Consider the following 26,834-nt stretch of genomic DNA (forward strand, 5'->3'; position numbering starts at 1 on the left):
TGCACGTGAGCAAGCACTACCATATTGCTCGCAATGATCCATACGTAGGATTTGCATCTCCGAGCGCTCGCTTAAGCAATTCGGCGCATGAAGGATTAGTCATTTGTGTGGGTCAACAAGTAGTGTACTCCCTCCGTTCCTGAATATAGGGTGTATAGTTTTTGGCACGAAAATTAAAGAACACACGTGGAGGGTAAATTTCACAAGTTTTGGGCAAGATTACACCTGACTAATTGACATGAGAAAATAGAGGACCTTGCCTAATATAAGGAAATGTAATCAAATCCCTAAAAAAAATATCCAAACAAGTGATGCAACGTAATACACCTTATATTTCGGATTTTTTTCTCAAAAATCTATACACCTTATGTCAAGGAACGGAGGGAGTATTATTTTTCTTCTTCTTCTTTTTGTAAATTTTACTACCTCCATTCCTGAATATAAGACGTTTGGGCATTGTTGGTGTTTTAAATATTAGTTTGTCTTGTAATGTTCATCCACATATAGTTAGGTGAGTGTTTTCATTCTTCCTTTTGTTATTTCTTGATATAGTTAGTTGACCGCCTCAGAGAAAATTGAACACTTCCATTGTTACAAGAGAAAATTCAAAAATGAAAATAAGCTATTTGATGCCCTCATCAAATTGTTCTTGCTAACTTTTCCGGTGCGCATTCTGTAAGCGTGGGTGGATTTGCTAATTTATGGTGGTGGGGTAGAAAGAAAATATCAATGAGATTTTAAGGTGTTTCATCTGAAATTTAAACATCAATGCGTCTGTAGTCCAATGGTTAGGATAATTGGCTTCCAAGCAATAGACCCGGGTTCAACTCCCTGCACACGCATTTTCAGTTGTAACTTGTTTCAACTTTTTAGAGTAATGTTATATACGCATTTTCAGTAGGTACGGTAACTTGTTTCAACTTTTTGGAGTGCCACTGTTTTTTTTATGTTATTATAGGAATGTTATGCTCCCTGACGGAAAATTTGTTTTTTGAAGTTGTAACTTGTTTCAACTTTTTGGAGTAACGTTATAGACGCATTTTCAGTAGGTATGGTAATTTGTTTCAACTTTTTGGAGTGCCATTGTTTTTTTATGTTATTATAGGAATGTTATGCTCCCTGGCGGAAAATTTGTTTTTCGAGAAGATGAGGCTACAAATGGATTTATGCGTATGCACAAGTAGGTGTCGCGGCCTTTTTAGGAATGTTATGCTCCCTGACGGAAAATTTGTTTTTTGAAGTTGTAACTTGTTTCAACTTTTTGGAAGTAACGTTATAGACGCATTTTCAGTAGGTATGGTAATTTGTTTCAACTTTTTGGAGTGCCATTGTTTTTTTATGTTATTATAGGAATGTTATGCTCCCTGGCGGAAAATTTGTTTTTCGAGAAGATGAGGCTACAAATGGATTTATGCGTATGCACAAGTAGGTGTCGCGGCCCAGCACGACTCGCCGTTGCCTTCACACACCTAGGGCTCCTCCTTCAAAACAAAGAAAATCACAACGCTCACATTTTTCCTTTTTTGTTATTTTTCAGAACATGTTTTTATCGTTATTTTTTCCCAAATAATAAGTGTCACATGAGTGACAAGAAGCACTCCGGCTCTGACGTTTTTATAACCAAAGTTGTCGTCCGAAAATGAAAAACAATAAAAAAAACAAAACTAGAACTTGACATACAAATAAAAAATTGTCATGCTTGACAACTAAGTTGTCATCCTCACATCACTAAATTTGCCATCACAAACATTTGGAGTTGCTATGTGTTCATGCCACACATGTGACACTTATCAGGGTCTTATTTTTCTAGAGAAACCATTGCACTCTATTTCAAGTAATAATGTCCGAGGGGATACAAATGGCATTATTACATAAAGGTGGTGGCGAGGAAATAGACAAAACTAAGGATGGCACTTCGGCCCGAAAGCAACTTGATCCTGCTCTCATGCAACCCTCCGAGAGGAGCGTTGAGGGATCCTTGGTTGATACTGTTGGGAAACGTTGCAGAAAACAAAAAAAATTCCTACATTTCACCAAGATCAATCTATGGAGTCAACTAGTAACGAGTGATCGGATGCATCTACATACCTTTGTAGATCACGAGCGGAAGCGTTCAAAGAACGGGGATGAAGGAGTCGTACTCGTCGTGATCCAAATCACCGGAGATCCTAGCGCCGAACAGACGGAACCTCCGCGTTCAACACACGTACGGTCAGCGTGACGTCTCCTCCTTCTTGATCCAGCAAGGGGGAAGGAGAGGTTGATGAAGATCCAGCAGCACGACGGCGTGGTGGTGGATGCAGCAGTCACCGCAGCAGGGCTTCGCCGAGCTTCTGTGAGAGGGAGAGGTGTAGTAGGGGAGAGGAAGGCGCCAAGGCTTGAGGTGCGGCTGCCCTCCCTCCCCTCCTTTATATAGGCCCCCTAGGGGGGTGCGCCGGCCCTAGGAGATGTGATCTCCTAGGGGGGCGGCGGCCAAGGGGGTGGAGTGCCCCCCAAGGCAAGTGGAGGCGCCCCCTCCCCTAGGGTTCCCAACCGTAAGCGCATGGGGGGCCCAAGGGGGGGCGCACCAGCCCACAATGGGCTGGTTCCCTCCCCAATTCAGCCCATGAGGCCCTCCGGAATGGGTGGCCCCACCAGGTGGACCCCCGGAATCCTTCCGGTGGTCCCGGTACAATACCGGTGACCCCGAAACTTTTCCGATGGCCGAAACTACACTTTCTATATATAATTCTTCACCTCCGGACCATTCTGGAACTCTTCGTGACGTCCAGGATCTCATCCGGGACTCCGAACAACTTTCGTATTACTGCATACTCATATCTATACAACCCTAGCGTCACCGAACCTTAAGTGTGTAGACCCTACGGGTTCGGGAGACAAGCAGACATGACCGAGACGATTCTCTGGTCAGTAACCAACAGCGGGATCTGGATACCCATGTTGGCTCCCACATGCTCCTCGATGATCTCATCGGATGAACCACGATGTCGAGGACCTAATCAATCCCGTACTCAATTCCCTTTGTCGATCGGTACGTTACTTGCCCGAGACTCGATCATCGGTATCCCAATACCTTGTTCAGTCTCGTTACCGGCAAGTCACTTTACTCGTACCGTAATGCATGATCCTGTGATCAACCACTTGATCACATTGAGCTCATTATGATGATGCATTATCGAGTGGGCCCAGAGATACCTCTCCGTCATACGGAGTGACAAACCCCAGTCTCGATTCGTGCCAACCCAACAGACACTTTCGGAGATACCTGTAATGTACCTTTATAGTCACCCAGTTACGTTGTGACGTTTGGCACACCCAAGGCATTCCTGCGGTATCCGGGAGAATCTCATGGTCTAAGAAAATGATACTTGACATCCAGAAAAGCTACAGCAAATGAACTACACGATCTTTGTGCTATGCTTAGGTTTGGGTCTTGTCCATCACATCATTCTCCTAATGATGTGATCCCGTTATCAATGACATCCCCATGTCCATAGCCAGGAAACCATGACTATCTGTTGATCAACGAGCTAGTCAACTAGAGGCTCACTAGGGACACATTGTGGTCTATGTATTCACACATGTATTACGATTTCCGGATAATACAATTATAGCATGAATAATAGACAATTATCATGAACAAGGAAATATAATAATCATTTTATTATTGCCTCTAGGGCATATTTCCAACAGTCTCCCACTTGCACTAGAGTCAATCATCTAGTTACATTGTGATGAATCGAACACCCATGGAATTCTGGTGTTGATCATGTTTTGCTCTAGGGAGAGGTTTAGTCAACGGATCTGCTACATTCAGGTCCGTATGTACTTTACAAATCTCTATGTCTCCATTTTGAACACTTTCACGAATGGAGTTGAAGCGACGCTTGATATGCCTGGTCTTCCTGTGAAATCTGGGCTCCTTGGCAAGGGCAATAGCTCCAGTGTTGTCACAGAAGAGAGTCATCGGACCCGACGCATTGGGTATGACTCCTAGGTCGGTAATGAACTCCTTCACCCAGACTGCTTCATGTGCTGCCTTCGAGGCCGCCATGTACTCCGCTTCACATGTAGATCCCGCCACAACGCTTTGCTTACAACTGCACCAGCTTACTGCCCCACCATTCAAAATATACACGTATCCGGTTTGTGACTTAGAGTCATCCAGATCTGTGTCGAAGCTAGCATCGACGTAACCCTTTACGACGAGCTCTTCGTCACCTCCATAAACGAGAAACATTTCCTTGGTCCTTTTCAGGTACTTCAGGATATTCTTGACCGCTGTCCAGTGTTTCATGTCGAGATTACTTTGGTACCTTCCTACCAAACTCACGGCAAGATTTACATCAGGTCTGGTACACAGCATAGCATACATGATAGACCCTATGGCCGAGGCATAGGGGACGACACTCATCTTTTCTCTATCTTCTGCCGTGGTCGGGCATTGAGCCAAGCTCAATCTCGTACCTTGCAATACAGGCAAGAATCCCTTCTTTGACCGATCCATTTTGAACTTCTTCAATATCTTGTCAAGGTACGTACTCTGTGGAAGATCAATGAGGCGTCTCGATCTATCTCTATAGATCTTGATGCCTAATATATAAGCAGCTTCTCCAAGGTCCTTCATTGAAAAACACTTATTCAAATAGGCCTTTATGCTTTTCAAGAATTCTATATCATTTCCCATCAACAGTATGTCATCCACATACAATATGAGAAATGCTATAGAGCTCCCACTCACTTTCTTGTAAATGCAGGCTTCTCCATAAGTCTGCATAAACCCAAACGCTTTGATCATCTCATCAAAGCGAATGTTCCAACTCCGAGATGCTTGCACCAGCCCATAAATCGAGCGTTGGAGCTTGCACACCTTGTCAACATTCTTAGGATCGACAAAACCTTCCAGCTGCATCATATACAATTCTTCCTTAAGGAAACCATTAAGGAATGCCGTTTTGACATCCATTTGCCATATCTCATAATCATAGAATGCGGCAATTGCTAACATGATTCAGACGGACTTCAGCTTCGCTACGGGTGAGAAAGTCTCATCGTAGTCAACCCCTTGAACTTGTCGATAACCCTTAGCGACAAGCCGAGCTTTATAGATGGTCACATTACCATCCGTGTTTGTCTTCTTCTTAAAGATCCATTTATTTTCTATGGCTCACCGATCATCGAGCAAGTCAGTCAAAGTCCATACTTCGTTTTCATACATGGATCCTATCTCGGATTTCATGGCTTCCAGCCATTTGTCGGAATCCGGGCCCGCCATCGCTTCTTCATAGTTCGAGGGTTCACCATTGTCTAACAACATGATTTCCAAGACAGGGTTGCTGTACCACTCTGGTGCAGAACGTGTCCTTGTGGACCTACGAAGTTCAGTAGCAACTTGATCTGAAGTTTCATGATCATCATCATTAACTTCCTCTCTAGTCGATGCAGGCACCTCGGGAACATTTTCCTGAGTTGCGCCACTTTCCGGTTCAAGAGGTAATACTTCATCAAGTTCTACTTTCCTCCCACTTACTTCTTTCGAGAGAAACTCTTTCTCTAGAAAGGATCCATTCTTGGCAACAAAGATCTTGCCTTCGGATCTGAGGTAGAAGATATACCCAATAGTTTCTTTAGGTATCCTATGAAGACGCATTTTTCCGACTTGGGTTCGAGCTTTTCAGGTTGAAGTTTCTTGACATAAGCATCGCATCCCCAAACTTTTAGAAACGACAGCTTAGGTTTCTTCCCAAACCATAATTCATACGGTGTCGTCTCAATGGATTTCGACGGAGCCCTATTTAAAGTGAATGCGGCAGTCTCTAAAGCATGGCCCCAAAATGATAGCGGTAAATCGGTAAGAGACATCATAGATCGCACCATATCTAATAGAGTGCGATTACGACGTTCAGACACACCATTACACTGAGGTATTCCAGGCGGCGTGAGTTGTGAAACTATTCCACATTTTCTTAAGTGTGTGCCAAATTCGTGACTCAAGTATTCTCCCCCACGACCTGATCGCAAGAACTTGATTTTACTGTCACGTTGATTCTCAACCTCACTCTGAAATTCCTTGAACTTTTCAAAGGTCTCAGACTTGTGTTTCATTAAGTAGACATACCCATATCTACTTAAGTCATCAGTGAGGGTGAGAACATAACGATAGCCACCGCGAGCCTTAACACTCATTGGACCGCACACATCAGTATGTATGATTTCCAATAAGTTGATTGCTCGCTCCATTGTTCCTGAGAACAGAGTCTTGGTCATTTTACCCATGAGGCATGGTTCGCACGTGTCAAATGATTCGTAATCAAGAGACTCTAAAAGTCCATCTGCATGGAGCTTCTTCATGCGTTTGACACCTATGTGACCAAGGCGGCAGTGCCACAAGTATGTGGGACTATCATTATCAACCTTACATCTTTTGGTATTCACACTATGAATATGTGTAGTATTACACTCGAGATTCATTAAGAATAAACCATTCACCATCGGAGCATGACCATAAAACATATCTCTCATATAAATAGAACAACCATTATTCTCGGATTTAAATGAGTAGCCATCTCGTATTAAACGAGATCCTGATACAATGTTCATGTTCAAAGCTGGCACTAAATAACAATTATTGAGGTTTAAAACTAATCCCGTAGGTAAATGTAGAGGTAGCGTGCCGACGGCGATCACATCGACCTTGGAACCATTCCCGACGCGCATCGTCACCTCGTCCTTCGCAGTCTCCGCTTATTCCGCAGCTCCTGCTTTGAGTTACAAATGTGAGCAACCGCACCGGTATCAAATACCCAGGAGCTACTACGAGTACTGGTAAGGTACACATCAATTACATGTATATCACATATACCTTTCGTGATGCCGGCCTTCTTGTCTACTAAGTATTTGAGGCAGTTCCGCTTCCAGTGACCACTTCCTTTGCAATAAAAGCACTCAGTCTCGGACTTGGGTCCATTCTTTGGCTTCTTCCCGGCAGCTTGCTTACCGGGCGCGGCAACTCCCTTGCCGTCCTTCTTGAAGTTCTTCTTACCCTTGCCTTTCTTGAACTTAGTGGTTTTATTCACCATCAACACTTGATGTTCCTTTTTGACTTCTACCTCTGCTGATTTCAGCATTGCAAATACTTCAGGAATGGTCTTTTCCATCCCCTGCATATTGAAGTTCATCACAAAGCTCTTGTAGCTTGGTGGAAGCGACTGAAGGATTCTGTCAATGACCGCGTCATCCGGGAGATTAACTCCCAGCTGAGTCAAGCGGTTATGCAACCCAGACATTTTGAGTATGTGCTCACTGACAGAACTGTTTTCCTCCATCTTACAGCTGAAGAACTTGTCGGACACTTCATATCTCTCGACCCGGGCATGAGCTTGAAAAACCATTTTCAGCTCTTCGAACATCTCATATGCTCCGTGTCTCTCAAAACGCTTTTGGAGCCCCGATTCTAAGCTGTAAAGCATGCCGCACTGAACGAGGGAGTAATCATCAGCACGTGTCTGCCAAGCGTTCATAACGTCTTGTTTTGCAGGGAGAGCAGGTGCTTCACCTAGCGGTGCTTGTAGGACATAATCTTTCTTGGCAGCTATGAGGATGATCCTCAGGTTCCGGACCCAGTCCATATAGTTGTTGCCATCGTCTTTCGGCTTGGTTTTCTCTAGGAACGCGTTGAAGTTGAGGACAACGTTGGCCATTTGATCTACAGTACATGTTGTAAAGATTTTAGATTAAGTTCATGATAATTAAGTTCATCTAATCAAATTATTCAATGAACTCCCACTCAGATAGACATCCCTCCAGTCATCTAAGTATAACATGATCCGAGTTAACTAGGCCGTGTCCGATCATCACGTGAGACGGACTAGTCAACATCGGTGAACATCTTCATGTTGATCGTATCTTCTATACGACTCATGCTCGACCTTTCGGTCTTCTGTGTTCTGAGGCCATGTCTGTACATGCTAGGCTCGTCAAGTCAACCTAAGTGTTTGCATGTGTAAATCTGTCTTACACCCGTTGTATGTGAACGTTGGAATCTATCACATCCGATCATCACGTGGTGCTTCGAAACAACGAACTGTCGCAACGGTGCACAGTTAGGGAGAACACTTTCTTGAAATTATTATGAGGGATCATCTTATTTACTACCGTCGTTCTAAGTAAACAAGATGCAAAAACATGATAAACATCACATGCAATCAAATAATAGTGACATGATATGGCCAGTATCATATAGCTTCCTTTGATCTCCATCTTGGGGCTCCATGATCATCTTGTCACCGGCATGACACCATGATCTCCATCATCATAATCTCCATCATCGTGTCTCCATGAAGTTTCTCGCCAACTATTACTTCTACTACTATGGCTAACACGTTTAGCAATAAAGTAAATTAATTTACATGGCATTTCTCAATGACACGCAGGTCATACAAAAAATAAAGACAACTCCTATGGCTCTTGCCGGTTGTCATACTCATCGACATGCAAGTCGTGATTCCTATTACAAGAACATGATCTCATACATCACATATATATCATTCATCATTCATCACAACTTTGGCCATATCACATCACAAAACACTTGCTGCAAAAATAAGTTAGACGTCCTCTAATTGTTGTTGCAAGTTTTTACGTGGCTGCAAGAGGGTTCTAGCAAGAATGTTTTCTTACCTACGTTAAAGCCACAACGTGATTTGTCAACTTCTATTTACCCTTCATAAGGACCCTTTTTGTCGAATCCGCTCCAACTAAAGTGGGAGAGACAGACACCCGCCAGCCACCTTATGCAACTAGTGCATGTCAGTCGGTGGAACCGGTCTCACGTAAGCGTACGTGTAAGGTTGGTCCGGGTCGCTTCATCCCACAATACTGTTGAAGCAAAATAAGACTAGTAGCGGCAAGAAAGTTGACAATATCTACGCCCACAACAAATTGTGTTCTACTCGTGCAAAGAGAACTACGCATAGACCTAGCTCATGATGCCTCTGTTGGGGGACGTTGCAGAAAACAAAAAAAATTCCTACATTTCACCAAGATCAATCTATGGAGTCAACTAGCAACGAGTGATCGGATGCATCTACATACCTTTGTAGATCGCGAGCGGAAGCGTTCAAAGAACGGGGATGAAGGAGTCGTACTCGTCGTGATGCAAATCACCGGAGATCCTAGCGCCGAACGGACGGAACCTCCGCGTTCAACACACGTACGGTCAGCGTGACGTCTCCTCCTTCTTGATCCAGCAAGGGGAAAGGAGAGGTTGATGAAGATCCAGCAGCACGACGGCGTGGTGGTGGATGCAGCAGTCACCGCAGCAGGGCTTCGCCGAGCTTCTGTGAGAGGGAGAGGTGTAGCAGGGGAGAGGGAGGCGCCAAGGCTTGAGGTGCGGCTGCCCTCCCTCCCCCCCATTATATAGGCCCCCTAGGGGGGTGCGCCGGCCCTAGGAGATGGGATCTCCTAGGGGGGCGACGGCCAAGGGGGTGGAGTGCCCCCCAAGGCAAGTGGAGGCGCCCCCTCCCCTAGGGTTCCCAACCCTAGGCGCATGGGGGGCCCAAGGGGGGGGGCGCACCAGCCCACTATGGGCTGGTTCCCTCCCCACTTCAGCCCATGAGGCCCTCCGGAATGGGTGGCCCCACCCGGTGGACCCTCGGGGCCCTTTCGGTGGTCCCGGTACAATACCAGTGACCCCAAAACTTTCCCGATGGCCGAAACTACACTTCCTATATATAATTCTTCACCTCCGGACCATTCCGGAACTCCTCGTGATGTCCAGGATCTCATTTGGGACTCCGAACAACTTTCGGATTACTGCATACTCATATCTATACAACCCTAGCGTCACCGAACCTTAAGTGTGTAGACCCTACGGGTTCGGGAGACAAGCAGACATGACCGAGACGATTCTCTGGTCAATAACCAATAGCGGGATCTGGATACCCATGTTGGCTCCCACATGCTCCTCGATGATTTCATCGGATGAACCACGATGTCGAGGACCTAATCAATCCCGTACTCAATTCCCTTTGTCAATCGGTACATTACTTGCCCGAGACTCGATCGTCGGTATCCCAATACCTTGTTCAGTCTCGTTACCGGCAAGTCACTTTACTCGTACCATAATGCATGATCCTGTGATCAACCACTTGATCACATTGAGCTCATTATGATGATGCATTACCGAGTGGGCCCAGAGATACCTCTCCGTCATACGGAGTGACAAACCCCAGTCTCGATTCGTGCCAACCCAACAGACACTTTCGGAGATACCTGTAATGTACCTTTATAGTCACCCAGTTACGTTGACATTTGGCACACCCAAGGCATTCCTACGGTATCCGGGAGTTGCACAATCTCATGGTCTAAGGAAATGATACTTGACATTCAGAAAAGCTACAGCAAACGAACTACACGATCTTTGTGCTATGCTTAGGTTTGGGTCTTGTCCATCACATCATTCTTCTAATGATGTGATCCCGTTATCAATGACATCTCCATGTCCATAGCCAGAAAACCATGACTATCTGTTGATCAACGAGCTAGTCAACTAGAGGCTCACTAGGGACACATTGTGGTCTATGTATTCACACATGTATTACGATTTTCGGATAATATAATTATAGCATGAATAATAGACAATTATCATGAACAAGGAAATATAATAATCATTTTATTATTGCCTCTAGGGCATATTTCCAACAGATACCACGCCGCCTCCATCACCTGCATATATTTCTCCGAGGGGCTTTGAGAGAGCACAGAAATCACAGTCCCAAGGAAAAAAATTGTCGTTATCGGCAGTTTCTTGCGGGAAGGACTACCGGGCCCAACGAATAGTGTCTGCTAAAACTGCCGACCCACGATAGTTCACGATAGTTCTTGACTTCACGTGAGAGAGTGCACTGACGATTCTCTATATGGTGGAGAGAAAAATTGCAGAGATTCAATGGAGGGGGTGGTTGGCGATTTTTCTGTAATGCACTCTCTCTGAGGTACATGAGTATATTTTTTATTGTCACTCATATTCATTTTAAAATTATGAATATTTTTAAAATAGAGTAAAAATAGTTTTACATATAACAAAGTTTCTTTTGTGATTCTACATAACATGTTTCACCAGTAGGGTAATTTTCTATTAAGTAATCATGAACACATCTCACAAAACCGTATGAACAAAATTTTAAAAACAGAATAAACATTTGTTTCATGTTGTGTTAAATCATTGAATATATTATTTTATTTAACTGAGTACTGAAAATATTTTTTAAGATATATATTGGAAATCAACATTGCAACTGTGAGTGCATGCACTCCTGCTGCGGCCATTGCGACAGGGTTTTCCCTTTATAAAGAGAAGACATGTAGGAATCTTGCGCATCATGCTAAAATCATTGCATTATTTGTATATTTTATTTTTGAAACTATTTATCTCACAAATTGTTAATCCGATTGGCAATCTGTTTTCAACGGTGGGTTCGTCTCGACGAGGGCTTCAAAACAAGACTTTTTTAAGGTGAATTGTTGCCACGATGATTGTATATAGTCATCCGACAATAAATTTGTATATTTTCAAACTTTCCAATTTTTTTGCATATAAAGAGAATGAGTATTCTAGTGTGAACAATAAGTAAGAAGAGCAAGTACCATGAAGCAAGTCTTTTAGACTACCCACAGTGAAGAGTAACATACAGTAGTAACATACACATATCCCTAGACTATATTACTACCTTCATAGTGGGTAGTAACATAGATGTGGTGTCATGTAAAGCTTCATTTATTATGTTATAGACTCATATTGCATTGGGACATGTGATGTTACAGTAACTAGCTAAGTTACTAGAACTACCTCTCTCTTCATTAACTCATTGCCACATAGACAAATTTGCTGAGTTGGACTCGAAGTTACTGCTCAAGTTACTTCCATTGTGGCTAGTCTTAGTCGTCCATATCAACGTTCAACAATCTGGCAGCGAAGTTAGTTCATCTGACAACTAACTAGGTAATAATATGTCAATTAAGTGGCAGTAGTCTCACAAGTTTCGACGAAAAAAGTTGCCGAAACATCTGACATGGAATCTATTTTCAAAATGCTTGTTGCGAGGAAGCTAATGGTGATAGCGGATCATAAATGAGGTCAACAACTTGAAAGACGAAGTTTTATAATTGAATTTAAAGAATCTACCGCTGATGTGAGGCTTATGTGTCATAACTGCATGTAGGAGAGAGTGGGGGAGAAAGCCTATGCAAAGAAAAACCACCATGAGGCGCTGCTACGAGAGCACCTAATCAGCGTGTCAAGCGCCCGTTGGCTCCTGCGGTCAACATGGCGAATGCATGTGCCGCGGCCCAATAAACCTTTCGCCCACGCTCGCTCGCTCGCCCGTCTCTGCTCGATTGCTATTTTTTTCCTTTTTTTAGCTGCTGGTCTTTGTCTCAGGAAAATAGCTGCTCTATTTTCAATTTGAAAAGGATCAAAAATTTCGAAAAAATATCATGGATTTGAACAAAAAACAAAGCTTTATAAATTTTTTTTGGATTTGAATAAAGTTCATGAATTTGAAAACATACCGTGGATTTCAAAAAAAATTCCTGGAGTTTAAGACATTAGCAAAACTGAATAATGTTCGCAAATTTGAACTTCAAAAAGAAAAGAACATAAAAATAAAAAAAAATAAAAATAAAATGGATAAATAAATAAAACCAAACTAAACAAGGCAAAAGAAAAATCAAAGTAACCACAAATATGAAAATCAAGAACCTTCTAGAAGGTTCCAAAAACCGGTGCAAGGAAGAAGCTTATATGGGCCGACTCACTGAGGGAAAAAGGGCATGATCCTGCGTATGAACTAAAGGGACCTCCTGTCTGCCGCATTTTGCGGCAGACTGGTAGGGATTCACACAGGGCCATCTTTGTCTGAGCCGACCCACGCAGGAGGAGCTAGTGGTGTAAAAAACAACGCAAAAAAGCTGCTTCTAGGAGGTTCACAAAATTGGAAACTGTAGGGCGTGAATTACCTCGTAATTGGGCCGGCCCCCCTTGTTTGCTAGTCGGTGACTCTATGCGAATTAGCGACAGTTTGTCGCAGAGAGCGGCAAATAGGAATTTCCTAAACGAAATCCCTATACGCCGATTATTGCGGCACAATGCTCCGGGAGCAATTAGTTAACGAGCCCTCCTTCGGGAGCCTCGCAACGATCAGCGCCGTTTGGCGCGCTCTCAGCCATTCGCCACGTGTCGCGCTCTGGACGCTGCCTCCGGATTTTGTTTTTTTATTTTTTCGCATGAATTTTCGGCTTTTTAATTTATTTTTTCGGTTTTTCTCGACGTTTTGGTTTTCCCCCGGTCTTTCTTAGCTTTTCGATAGAAAAATTTGAAAAAAAAAATTTGCGCGAAAGTCACGGTTTTTTTTCTGCGAGAGGCACTGTTGTGTTTTAGCGAGAGTCACGGGCATGCCTTTTAGAAAAGAAAAGAAAAACGAGTTTTTTCTTTTTTTTTCTTTTGCGCGAGTCACGGTTTTGCTTTTGCGAGAGTCACGGCCATGCCTCTCGAAAAGGAAAAAACAAAACGTGTTTTCTATTTTTTTTTCTTTCGTGAGAGTCACGGTTTTGCTTCCACGAGATGCACGGTTGTGCTTTCGCGAGAGTCACGGTCGTGCATCTCAGAAAGGGAAAAAACCGTGTTTTCTGTTTTTTCTTTCGCGAGAGTCACGGTTTTACTTCCGCGAGAGGCACGGTTGTGCTTTCGCGAGAGTCACGGTCATGCCTCTCGGAAACGAAAAAAACGCGTTTTCTGTTTTTTTTCCTTCCACGAGAGTCACGGTTTTGCTTCTACGAGAGGCACAGGTGTGATTTCGCAAGAGGCAAGGGCGTGCCTTTTTCGAAAAGGAAAAAAAACCGTGCTCCCGGTTTCGGTTTTTTCGCGCGGTTCCTTTTCTTCCGGTTTTTTCGTGTGAAAAAAAGTTCGTCAAAACCTATCAACATAGGATCTAGTTTTGAAGATCTGGACGCGAGGAATTCAATAATAAAAATGGTTCAAGATTTGTACGTACGGTTTAAAAGATAAAACATTTTGAATAAACGAATCTACGAAAAAAGGGAAAACTTCCAAATTGCAACAAGTCGCGACCTAAGTAAGTGAAGTGTTCTTTGCAACGAGTACTCCTTAATTAGTGATTTTCGCAATGCTCCTGCTTCGCACATACGATCAGGGAGCAAACCGAAGATGGTCCGGCCCAAGGAACTAAGATACACATTTTTGTTTCGTTTTGCGCTTTCTTCTGTTTTTTCCTATTTTTCTTCACTGGTTTTCCTTCCCTTTTTCTTTTTATATATATTTTCAGAATATTTTTTTCCTTTCCTTCTATATAATCTTTATCTTTATATTTCTTTTTTCATAAATTCGCAATTTTTTAAAAATTTCCAATATTCTAAAATTTTGTTTGGAATTTGAAAAATTGTTCTCTTTTGCAAAACAAAATGTGTTTTTACAAAATGGTTGACATTTTCAACTTTGTTCATGTTTTTTTTAATGTTCGCATTTTTCAGAAAAATATCAAATGTTTGATACAATGTTTGTGTTTCCATAAATGTTGAACTTTTTGAAAAATTATGCACATTTTTGAATGTTGAACTTTGTTTTTGTCATACTAGCTTTTGCTCACTTTTGTTATGCAACTCTAGAATTTGACATCTCACATTTGCCACTCTTAGTTTTCGATAATGTATCATAAATGCCATTTCATGGCAAAAGCAATAATTTTTCATTTCACTTTTTCCACTTTTAGCTTTTGATAACATGTCACAATTGTCATTCAGAAAAAAATGCTTTTGTTATGAAATGGCAATTGTGATGTATTGTCAAAAGTTAAGAGTGGCAAAAATGAGATGTCAAATTCTAGAGTGGTATAAACAAAGTAGGCAAAAGCTAGTGTGACAAAAACAAAGTTATCACATTTCATAAAATGTTCACATTTTTATTTAAAAAAATCAAGTTTGAAAAAATGTCTGTCTTTCAAAAAAATATGTTCTCAATTTCAAAAATTATTCTCAGTTTAAAAAATCGCAATTTTCATGAATTACTAAAAAAACTAAAAATGTTCGATTTGCCACTAGCGATAGGTCACGAATGCCCAACATCTCAAGTTGCTAGCTACTGGCATTCAAGAACAAGATGTCTTTTGTTCGATTCCATGCAGGGGCTCTTCTTTTTTGGACTTTTGCCGCTGCAATGTCAAGCCTTGAGTCGCACCTGCCAATGGGCCGGCCTAGTCGGAGGTTGTTCTCTCGTGTGGCGTGCGATGATGCAACGCGCGGCGTATAGGAGCTGCCACGTATGAATGGCACTATAACTGGCATGTTAAGCGGTAAATAGGATCGCACCGCTGCTACATAATGTTGTCCACATGTCTATAATTTTTTTTCACATATGTTTAGATTTTTTTTTTGTTGAAAAAAAGATAACCCCGGTCTCTGCATCAGGACGATGCACGCAGCATATGTTCAGATGGCCACACCAAAGCCGGCATCCGGCAAAGTCAAAGTTTTTTTTTTGAGTAAAAAGTCAAAGTTTTCCCACTGGCCTAAAGCCGATATGGATAAGGCCATTATATTTGACTATCGAGGCATTGACGTCCGGTTGCTGCATATGAATATCCCTAAAACAAAGCTGCTGCATATGAATTGAATCCACTCATACGGCTCAGTAGGCAGCAGTTTGTGACTTAAACTCAGAATTTGAAACAGATCTAACGAAGAAAGATTACTTCACCTCTTTTCATAAAAAAGAGATTACTTCACCTCTTTCCGGGGATCATATGTAGTTTGTCCATTTTTGCGTCAATGAGCTCTTAGTTTTCCACGTGCAATTTTTCTTCACCAACTCAATGTATATGCAGGAATTTCAGATTTCCTAACATGATATTCCCCGATCCTGAAGGGGTGACTTAAATTCTTTCCGACCGATTACAGTGACACCACTGACGAGCCATTACAGCACCAACCAAGCTGCCATTATTCTTTGGTGGCCATGGTTTCTTACTGCTCTCCACAAATGTATGTCGCTCTCGATCGTAATCAGATAGAATTTTACGTCATTCTCGGGAAATATAGGCTGGATTCGATACGATTACAGCTTGGCATTAGGAAACATTTGGGGAGGGCGTACTCAACCACAAGCTCGATTATCCGCTCACCTCCGCTATGAAATCTGCGGTGTCCACTGTCCAGTGCCCCGTTCTGCACATGTCAATTCAGCGAATCGACGACCAAGTATATTCTTCTTGTCTGCAGACTGGCATTTACCATGCCGTTTTTCCTTATTGGCCGACGGTGTCACCGTCCCGGATGTGACCAAACTAGAATATGCTTGGCTTGTATGTTGTCTTGGTCTCACCACAGAAAAAAAAGAGAGGAGAGTATATTGTCTTGCTCAGACGCATGGTTACAGTTGGATTAGTCTTGACAGAGATGTGCATGCGATAACATGCTCGCCTACACTGGGGGCCAGTTCTTTTAGGCTATTCTCCCAGAATCGCCCCCCCTCTCTAGCTTTTTCTAGAATCGTCATTTCATATTTTTTTTACAATCCTAGCTAATTAGACATTAATTAGATAAAATTATATATAGTGACGATTCTAGGAGAAGCTAGGGAGGGGTTGAGAATCGCTCAAAAGAATTGGCCCTGGATATTCTGCTCGAATGTAGAGTGGCTGCTTTCACTCCATCCATGATAGATCCATTTACTTTGTTAGGACTGCACAAGAAGGACGGTTCTTTTGGTCCTCGAAGCACCTGTGGATAATATGTTCCTCTTGAGTCTTGACTTGAAAGCTCAGAATTCCACCGTCCGGTAGATCGTGCTCTTGGTCCGAAATTTGACTGGTACTAATTTGTATAGGGTGTAGTAGTTGAGTTGACTGATAGCAATGGACTAAGAAATTCTGTAGATACAGTTAACTCCACACGAACAACATCAAAAGGATCTAAGGGAGGCACTGTACGAAGTGAAACTCGAAGAAACCAGGGACCAACTCAGAGCAATAACTTAAACGGAACTCCAGATTAGATGCCCGCACGTTCTCAGTGTGGGGTCGAGCTCTTCTTCGGTGCGCCGCCGGAGGAAGTGAACGTTTTTCCCGTTGGTCTCTCGAGGATGCTGCACCCGTCGTCGTTTACGTCCACACATTCGATCGGTTAAAATAGCAAGATCATCAAGATTTCGTTGTTGGTAAAGCTCCAACATTTGAAACATGCACGAAATTTCCCGCAAAAAAAAAAATAAAGAAATAGTACACTTCATCCACTATGAAATCGAGGGGATGCGCCATGCGGCCATGCAACTTGCAGCTTATTTATTCTTTGATTGATTGAGGGAACCATGCAACTTGCAGCTTTCTCGCCAAACTAGTGTCATGTTGCACTGGTCTCATCGTGTTGGACTTCCCAAACGAGGCTTCTTGTAGGGGCCCAACCCAGTCTCCGTCGGGTCCAGTTACGCCATGGAGCGACTCGTTCGACGTTCATTCCGCGCATTTCCGTGCCCAGTCAACTTTGCAATATCTCCCATGGTCGCATGTTAGTGGGCCCTGGCCAGCAACAGCAACAGTGAGGCCATCAGGCCAATTCCATCCCAAACGGACGTCTGTTTTGTCCGGATTCTGTCTGTTTGGATAGGGCCATAGGGTCGTGTCCGGGCATATTCTGGGATGCGGTGGTCGTGCGTTCAACGCGCGGTCACATCTCGGCCGCATCCTGTCCGCGTACTTTTTTCTTTGCAAGCCGTTAATTTTTTTTTCATTATTCATTCTTGATACGTGGAAATACATCATCAAATTTTGACTAGAAAAACAAGACCAAAAAAACAAAAACCACAAGAATACATTTTAAAAGATATCCAACTTTCACAACTGCTCTTGTAAGTTGGATTAGCGCCTTCTCGATGCATTCATTGTTAATCTGCGAAGGAGCCGCCTCCATCTTGCGTGTTTCTTTCTTCTTCGAGTCTAAAAAAGTAGAGGTTGCTTCCTTGCATCTAGTCTCGTGTCTAGCCTATAATCTAGCAACAAGTGCACTTGTTTCATCTACGGCCTCTATGCTAGCTAAAAGTGCACTAATATCTACTAAATTGCGCTCTATCAATATATCGATGCACTCTTCTTCCCAATACCAAAACTTGCATCAATTCTACACAACAAAATTTGAAGTTAACACAACTATTCAAATCTAGAGCACAAACCGAAGCTAAAAAGAGCACGTACCCCATCGTTTAAGCACTTGATGAACACCCATCCAGGATATTTTGGCGTTGTAGACACGCGGCGCACGACCATCTTTAGGCAGTGCTCGCACTTAATGAGCGACAATGATGCGCCGACGAGCTTTTGGGCTAGCACCGAGCCCGGTCGACCGCCATTCGTGTATCTGCCAGCGGACCACCGACGGTGTAGATCCGAGCGGCTAGAGGAGGATCCACTGCCTGCATGTGGCCTTGCGGCCCTGCCATGGTCTTCCGGCCCGGTGACCGGCCAATCCATGGCATGGCGCGACCTCCCACAGCCGGACGAGCCGTGGTTGGGTAGCTTGGGGGCGCCGAGGGGAAGGGGCTGGGCGAGCGCGCGTCAGAGCTGCACAACTACAATGGCAGCAGCGACGGCAAGAGAAGGGTGGGAAAGAGTGAAGAAGAATGGAGGGCGTGCGGCCGGAGGGAGGGAGGGGGCGGATAGAAAAAGGCGCCCATGTGCCACTGACGGGCGGGCAAGAGGAGGACACGCGCATACGGCCCGCACGTCCGCGTGTTGTCCGTTTCATCCTAAAAGCGACGCAAATTTAGGTCGGGATGGGACGAAATCGAACAGAAAACGAACAAAAGTCCGTTTGTGTCCGTGCATTAGGCCGCCTGGTTCGTCCGTTTTACCCCAAATAAACGCACGCGAACAGCACGGTGGAGTTGGCCTCAACTTTGTGTTGACTCGTGGCCAAATTATGGACAACTTTGTGTTGACTCGTGGCCAGGGAAGGGAACAGGGCGCAACGGCCGGTCGGACCGGGAGTCGCTGGGCCCACCTGGTTCTCGTCGTCATGCAGCGACGCGTGCTTTGCTCGTCTCCTCTTTCCCTGTCTGCCATTCCTTGGCGTCGGCACGAGAACGTGGTGGCATACCACGCGGATACGCCCATCCAAGACAATGGGCGGACCGTAGTCGGATAAGCTAGCACAAGAGGAGGCAGGCATGCATGGCCGGCTAACTCGCTTTGACCCGCTGCATGTTTATGGAAAATCAAGCCAAGTCGGTGGCCGCGTAGCGTAGGGTCGTCCGTCTCTTGATGCCATGTGCTACTTCCTACTGTCATGGAGTGCCTGTGGTACGCTAGGAGTAGGCGACTGGTCGTACCATCATCAGTGCGCAATGCGCATGTAATGATTTGCAAACTTGCTATCTTGATCGCCGGCCACTGCCAATTCTGACGATCGATCGCGCGCTAGCTCACGCGTCTCGTCCACAAGTAGCCGGGTAGTAGGATGGTGGCCGGTGTTTGTCCCTACTACACAAAGGGGCATGTCCTCCCTACTCACGCCGCGCGCGATCGCCCCGCGATCTCGCCGACGCCGACGTCCCGCAGCGCTGCCAATACAAACGGCGCGTGCGACGGCGCATCATCAATTGGACCAGGGACGCCGTGTTCCGGCTGCGCGTCCGCGCCTCCGCGACTCTTCCTTGGGCGATCCAACTAGGGCCGGTCCTAAGATTTTGAGGGCCCGGGGCGAAAGTAAAATTTCGGGCTTACTAATACTCGTAATAATATGTGGATTGCATATGACTATACAATCATGTCACGGCACATAATTCATAAATAAATTTCTAAAATAATTTTTTGAACTTTGGATCGTAAAATGCACGAAGACAAAAATAGGAAGTACATAATATAGATTAAATGACTTTTTTAATTGCACAAGAGTTTAAAGCTCTTGAATTTGCAATGATGGGAGTGAATATACATGCAATCACATAAGACAATTTGTAAGGGCTGTAAACTCAAATCTATTAAAAATAAATTTGTGCCAAAATACCGCAAAAAATCCTATGAAAATATCTCATTCCAATCTAAGAAACTTTCAGCACTAAAGTTCTACAATTTACTTAAAGTAAAAGCAGCTTCACCATTGGTCCAATTAATTAGTTTAACAGAAGTGATATAATTTGTAAGTATGATTACAAGCATGTATACCTCACAAATGGCTGAATTTCAGCACGGTAATACGATACACCTTGGATTCACATCCGTTGATCGATAATCTGGGGCTTGGCCATGACACGATGTGGAATGAACCGGCGTCTGGCGGGAGGCGGGAGGCGCTCGGCCATGCGCCCATGCGGTCTGGCCGTGCATGCCCGTGTGCGTCCGGCGCATGGAGACTGGAGTCTCGCAAGAGGAGTTCGTCGGCGTCCGAGCATGGGCACTCGCGATCGGAGCACTGGGTCTGGTGGAATTAGGGATAAGTAGCGATCTTTTTTTTACGATAGTAGTAGCAATGTTGTTAGGAAAAAAAATGATTGCAGCGATCTTGTTGGAGAAAATTGTGGCGATCAAAACGAAAACAGGGCAGGCCCCGTGTACTGAGCTATCTACGTCATTGTTTTCCTATTAAGAGAAGAGCGTCCGGATGCCATGAAGGACGCGGGCTGCTTGCTGGACCAGGGAATTTTTTTCACGATCTGCACTTTGGGCTAGTATATACACCTGGCTGGGGAGGGCCCCCTGGGATGTTGGGGGCCCGGGGCGGCCGCCCCTTCCGCCCCCCCCCCCCCCTGTGGGCATGCAGAGGCGGGGTGTGCATTCCTGCTGTCGGCGCAAGCGAGAGTTCGTACATCGTAATCGATTCTTAAACGTCTCCAATGGAAGCATATACCTGAAGCAAAGGGGTCGTGTCAGCTCCGACGAACGTGCACGTTGAGCAACGGTGTCTTCCAGAGGCATCATTACGATCCATACAACCAGGTCATCTCCAGACATGGATGTTCACACTCCGGAAAACCTGAGCAGGAAGGTGCGGATTCACCGTCAGAAGTCGGTGCGGTGCGTCTGATTCGTGGCCGAGTCAGCAGGCAGATAACGATCCCCGTTCGTGGCGTACTACTACTGGCGTAGCGCTGGCCGGCGAACCTCCGATGCTAAATTGTCACCGCTCAATTACTGCTTTCCGCATCAACGAACGGAACGGATAACACCGACAGGTGTTAATCAGTTCCGACTTCCTCCTGGGGCGTGCGGGTGCGGACACGCGTCGCGAACGGACGGCGATCCACGAGCGAGCTCACACCGAAACGGAGCGACGTTCACAGCTGCGCATTAATGGCGGCATCGACTCTTTCCAGGAAATCGGGTACTAGCTGGATAGAGGTGCATATCCACAGCCGCAGTTACTCGTGGTATCGCCGAGCGAAATCTAAAAAAAGGGAAAGAAAAGCTAACGCGACGCTGGGCGGAGGTTTTGCAGTCCAACCCTCGGATTCGCCCGCCTCTCCGATGGAGCCCCGCCTTCTCCAGCCTATAAATTGGTGCCCGCTCCGCCTCCATTTCATCCTCCCTCTCTCTCTCTCATCGTCCTCCTCCGCGTTCTCTCGTCTCCATCTGCCTCTCTTTCTGCCACCACAGAGAACTCTTCTTGGAGAGCCTGTGAATCTCGAGAGGCATTGAGTCCGTCTTGAGTTGTTGTTAGTGTCGCCTTGGTCTTTCGTTTTTGGCTTTCGTGCCGATCAACTCCGGTGCTGTTCGGCGGCAGTCGCGATGGCCGGCGGCGCGGTTGTGAACACCGGCGGGGGGAAGGACTACCCCGGCAAGCTCACCATGTTCGTGCTCTTCGCCTGCATCGTCGCCGCCACCGGCGGCCTCATCTTCGGATACGACATAGGCATCTCCGGTACGTCCGGCCCCTTTTAATCTACTCCCGTCCATGGCAACCGCTCTATTTTGTAATCTTCATCATGATTACAGAGAAGTGACGCTCGACATGCTCAATTTTGTTCGCACCCATCGTTTCAAACTAGAAAGTTTGTTTGCATCCGGCATGCTGTGTTGTTCCACCGTCCGCCTACCCACATGCATAATTTTCGGCCTCGTTTATACACATGGAAACAAATCTCTGATATTCCGTTTCATTTCTTTATCCCACTACTCGCCGGGTTCTTGTGAAGCCGCCATGAATCTTTTCATGTATTTCTCACCTGGCATTCTTTCCAATAAACAAACTCTAATACTCCTAGTATTTCTTTCTCTAGAGAAGATGTGCATGCAGAAACTTTAAAGCGAAATCACCAACAAAGGAAACTAATTAACTCTTTGCAATGGCGTTCGTCCACCAGGTGGCGTGACCTCGATGAACCCCTTCCTGATGAAGTTCTTCCCGGGCGTGTACCACCAGGAGCAGGAGGCGGAGCGGAACCAGAGCAACCAGTACTGCAAGTTCGACAGCCAGCTGCTCACCATGTTCACCTCCTCGCTCTACCTCGCCGCGCTCGTCGCCTCCTTCTTCGCCGCCACCGTCACCCGCGTCGCCGGCCGCAAGTGGTCCATGTTCGCCGGCGGGGTCACCTTCCTCGTCGGCGCCGCGCTCAACGGCGCCGCCAAGAACGTCCTCATGCTCATCCTCGGACGCGTCCTGCTCGGCATCGGGGTCGGCTTCGCCAACCAGGTATACTTCTGTCGCCACTGTTTCTTTGACTTTGTTTGTGACGTTTCTTTGACTCTCCAGTTTTCTTTTGTTATTGACTCTCTTCTGTAGCAAAAAATTCAGACCTTGCTTTGGAGTGACTTCTTTTTTACAGTATGGCTGACGATGTTTTTTACTGCTTGCATTGGACAGTCGGTGCCGGTGTACCTGTCGGAGATGGCGCCGGCGAGGCTGCGGGGGATGCTCAACATCGGGTTCCAGCTGATGGTCACCATCGGCATCCTGTGCGCGAACCTGATCAACTACGGGACGGCCAAGATCAAGGGCGGGTGGGGCTGGCGCGTGAGCCTCGCGCTGGCCGCGGTGCCCGCCGGAATCATCGCCATCGGCGCGCTCTTCCTCCCCGACACCCCCAACTCCCTCATCGACCGCGGCTACACCGAGGACGCCAAGAAGATGCTCCGGCGCGTGCGCGGCACGGACGACGTGGAGGAGGAGTACAGCGACCTGGTGGCCGCTAGCGAGGAGTCCAAGCTGGTGAGCCACCCGTGGCGCAACATCCTCCAGCGCCGCTACCGGCCGCAGCTCACCTTCGCGATCGCCATACCCTTCTTCCAGCAGCTCACGGGCATCAACGTGATCATGTTCTACGCGCCCGTGCTGTTCAAGACGCTGGGGTTCGCGGACGACGCGTCCCTCATGTCCGCCGTCATCACCGGCCTCGTCAACGTCTTCGCCACCTTCGTGTCCATCGTGACCGTGGACCGGCTGGGCCGGCGCAAGCTGTTCCTGCAGGGCGGCACCCAGATGCTGGCCTGCCAGATCGTGGTGGGCAGCCTGATCGGCGCCAAGTTCGGGTTCACCGGCGTGGCCGACATCCCCAAGGGGTACGCGGCGTTCGTGGTGCTCTTCATCTGCGCGTACGTGGCCGGGTTCGCGTGGTCCTGGGGCCCGCTGGGGTGGCTCGTCCCCAGCGAGATCTTCCCGCTGGAGATCAGGTCGGCGGGGCAGAGCATCACGGTGTCGATGAACATGCTGTGCACCTTCATCATCGCGCAGGCGTTCCTCCCCATGCTCTGCCGCTTCAAGTTCATGCTCTTCTTCTTCTTCGGCGCGTGGGTGGTGGTCATGACCCTCTTCGTCGCCTTCTTCCTGCCGGAGACCAAGAACGTGCCCATCGAGGAGATGGTGCTCGTGTGGAAGGCGCACTGGTACTGGGGCCGCTTCATCCGCGACGAGGACGTGCACGTCGGCGGCGCCGACGTCGAGATGCGCTCCAACGGCAAGCTCCAGGCTGCCAAGCTCCCGTGACGTCGTCGCCGGCCGGCCAATAAGCCGTTACCATCCGAGGCCGTTCGAGGACTTTTTGAGTCCTCGTCTGATTTTTCATTTGTCTTCTGTATTATAATCGCCATACTACCTAGGATGATGACGAACAATCGGTGCGTCACTAATCATTCCCAGTTTCCTTTTCTCTTTATTAAGTTTGGGCTCCTTTGTGCCCGGATATATATACTCTTGTGCCGTGGTGGCTTTGGATCAAAGATGAATATAGATGCTGGTTGGATGAACTTGCTGTCTCTGTGCGCTCTGAGTTAACATGATTTGTACGCATCATGAGCAATGTGGCATGCAATTCTTGGTTTGTAGAGAAACTGCAAATTGCAGCATCTCTCATCTAATCTAGGGATGTTTGCCCACTACTAGTACAATGCTGGTTAGAGCATCTACAATGTACAATGCTTACGGAGGCGCTTGAGAAAGAATAAATAAACGATTTTCTACTTAAGGCCCTCTCCCTCAACACTAGTAGCTGCTAATTAAGGCGCTATTAAACTATATGAAAAACGGCGCTATTAAACTGCAAAATCCGCGCTATTTCTCTTTGGTGTGTTAAGTTGGTACTTCTCTAGTTTCTTAGCCGCTGCAAATCTAGGTCGTTTTGTTAGATGGAGTGAAATGCATAAAATCATCACAGTTGTGTCGTTATTAGCAAAAAAAGGACTACTATGATTTTCAAGCAAAATGCATCAACCGCAACACTAAACATTGACAAAACGCACTGAAAACCGCTTGCCATTGAAATTGACATGGCAAAACGCTAAAGTATAGCATGTCTGTCGTTAACGGCTTGTCACAACTGACCTCTCAACCCTGTAAAAAAGCAACCCACCTCTCGCTGAAGTTGCCCCAAGTAGGCGGCCGCCATGGCCGCGATCTCGCCACGGTGCCGGGATCGAGCGACCCCTCTGCTGCACCCGCGGCTCCTCTGGTCGTGTCCCAGCCGGGTGGGCTCGTGCATGCCCCCACACCGAAGCGCGTGTAGGCCAATGGCAAGGAGCTGCTCAAGGACGCATATTAGGTTCGGTGCATTTTGTTAATTTTTAGCGTTGCCCGTTCGGTGCATTTTGCAACGAGACCCAAGAGTGATGTTTTTTTTGCTAATGATGACATAATTATGATGGTTTATGCATTTCATTATGTTAGATGGGTCGTTGGTTGTAGCCTTATCCTGTACTTTGTGAGACTCTATACTGTATTGGATGATTAAAAGAATGGCGGCCATTTTATTAAACACTTTCACTTCTGCGACACTGACTTTTTTTGCATTGATACCATGCCTAAATATTTGATTTGATGGTGGTATTGCTGATAAGTAGAAATCTTAACCTAGCATCCTGTTCCTATCACCCCGCGTTGTAGATGGCCTTTTATGCAAGGAGCCTTGATCCAATTACTTGCATATCGGTTGTTTTATCCATTTTTGTTTGGGTCATAAAGGAATCTTCAATACGGCTCATTAAATAGCTCACAAATGTTCGGAACGGACACTTTTAGGTTTTCAACGTGGCCTAGAATCAAGCCCGACCGATCCCGAAGCCAGTGTTTTTCCGCAAACCTACCCTCCTCATATGGAGCACTTTGTGGGCAATTCATATGGACAACTAGAGCATGTGTGAGAATAAACTGAATTTAAATTTGAAATATTGTTGCATTAGAATATTTACCTTTAGACTCTTGGTGCATTGAAATATTCAATATAGAAGAAAAATGAAAGGGCCATCTTTTTTTTTTGAGGGAAAAAGCAGGTGTACTGCTATTGCATTTCAGGAGAGGAGCAATTAAGATTCAGTTACAGAGTTGGGGATTGGGGCTCCCCCAGGCCACAAGATTAATCATGAAAATAAAGAACCTAATCTGGCTCGGGTTCCGGCTCGTTTTCGCCAAAGACGCTCCAGGTGATGCGGGCATTAGCAATAGCCACCTCCTGCTTGAGAAGGCAGAACACCTGGTCAGCATTGCAGGTTGCATTATCGAAGACCCTTCGGTTCTGTTCCTTCCATATGTTCCAACAACCGTAGATTGCCACAGCGAGATGGTGAGGAGGCAGGCCGCAAACCGTGTCATACACCATGTCGACGGAGAGTCGCCAGATGCCACAGGCAGTATGAGCGCAGGCTGGGCAATCCAATCAGCGATTAGGAACCAAACCTCGCGCGCGAAGATGCAGTGCAAAAGGAGGTGGGCGGGGGACTCGATGTCTTGGTCGCAAAGGTTACATGCGCCGTTGTTTGGCAGTCCGCGCTTGTGCATGTTGTCGTTTGTGAGGATCCTCTCGTTCAACCACAACCACATGAAAAATTTGCATTTAGGCTCCACTTTGGCAGACCAAATCTTCTTGAGGTTGATTGATGTGTACGTGCCAACGAACTGTTGCAGGTAAGCCGATTTTGCTGAATACACAGAATCTGGAGTCCACCGCCAGGTAATAGAATCCTCTTCATTAGACAGATGCACGTCACGAATACGCAGCCAAAGATCGACAAACTGACGTAGTTGAGCCTCCGAAGAGATACGCTGAAACCCAGTCATCCATTTGTCATAAGCAATCCCTGCAGCAACTGTGATGGATTTCTTGCGGCTAAGCTTGAACAGATCCGGAGCTAACTCTTTTGGGGCTTGACCCTGAAGCCAGCAAGAGGACCAGAAGCTGGCAGTTTCGCCATTGCCGATGGAGATGACCGTGGAAGCGTTGAACAGAGCAGCATCCATGGAATCACAGGGGATATTGGAGCCAATCCAAGGCCACTTCCTGTCGGTCCATTGAAGCCACAGCCATCGCAGTCGCAGAGCCCGCCCAAAGGAGTGCAGATCAATGATGCCCA

The 26,834-nt window shown here is 46.0% G+C and overlaps 1 protein-coding gene across 1 annotated transcript; it reads left to right on the plus strand.

Moving 5' to 3' along the window:
* The first annotated feature begins 21,587 nt into the window (after positions 1-21,587).
* Positions 21,588-24,239, plus strand: LOC119354150 (sugar transport protein MST6). The gene is made up of 3 exons (XM_037620863.1): positions 21,588-21,918; positions 22,361-22,689; positions 22,861-24,239. Exons 1-3 carry the CDS (start codon positions 21,786-21,788, stop codon positions 23,977-23,979), a joined length of 1,581 nt encoding a protein of 526 aa, XP_037476760.1. The 5' UTR covers positions 21,588-21,785; the 3' UTR covers positions 23,980-24,239.
* Positions 24,240-26,834: the final 2,595 nt, after the last annotated feature.

This window comes from Triticum dicoccoides, chromosome 2A (assembly GCF_002162155.2).
Source record: "Triticum dicoccoides isolate Atlit2015 ecotype Zavitan chromosome 2A, WEW_v2.0, whole genome shotgun sequence".
Taxonomy (NCBI): Eukaryota; Viridiplantae; Streptophyta; class Magnoliopsida; order Poales; family Poaceae; genus Triticum; species Triticum dicoccoides.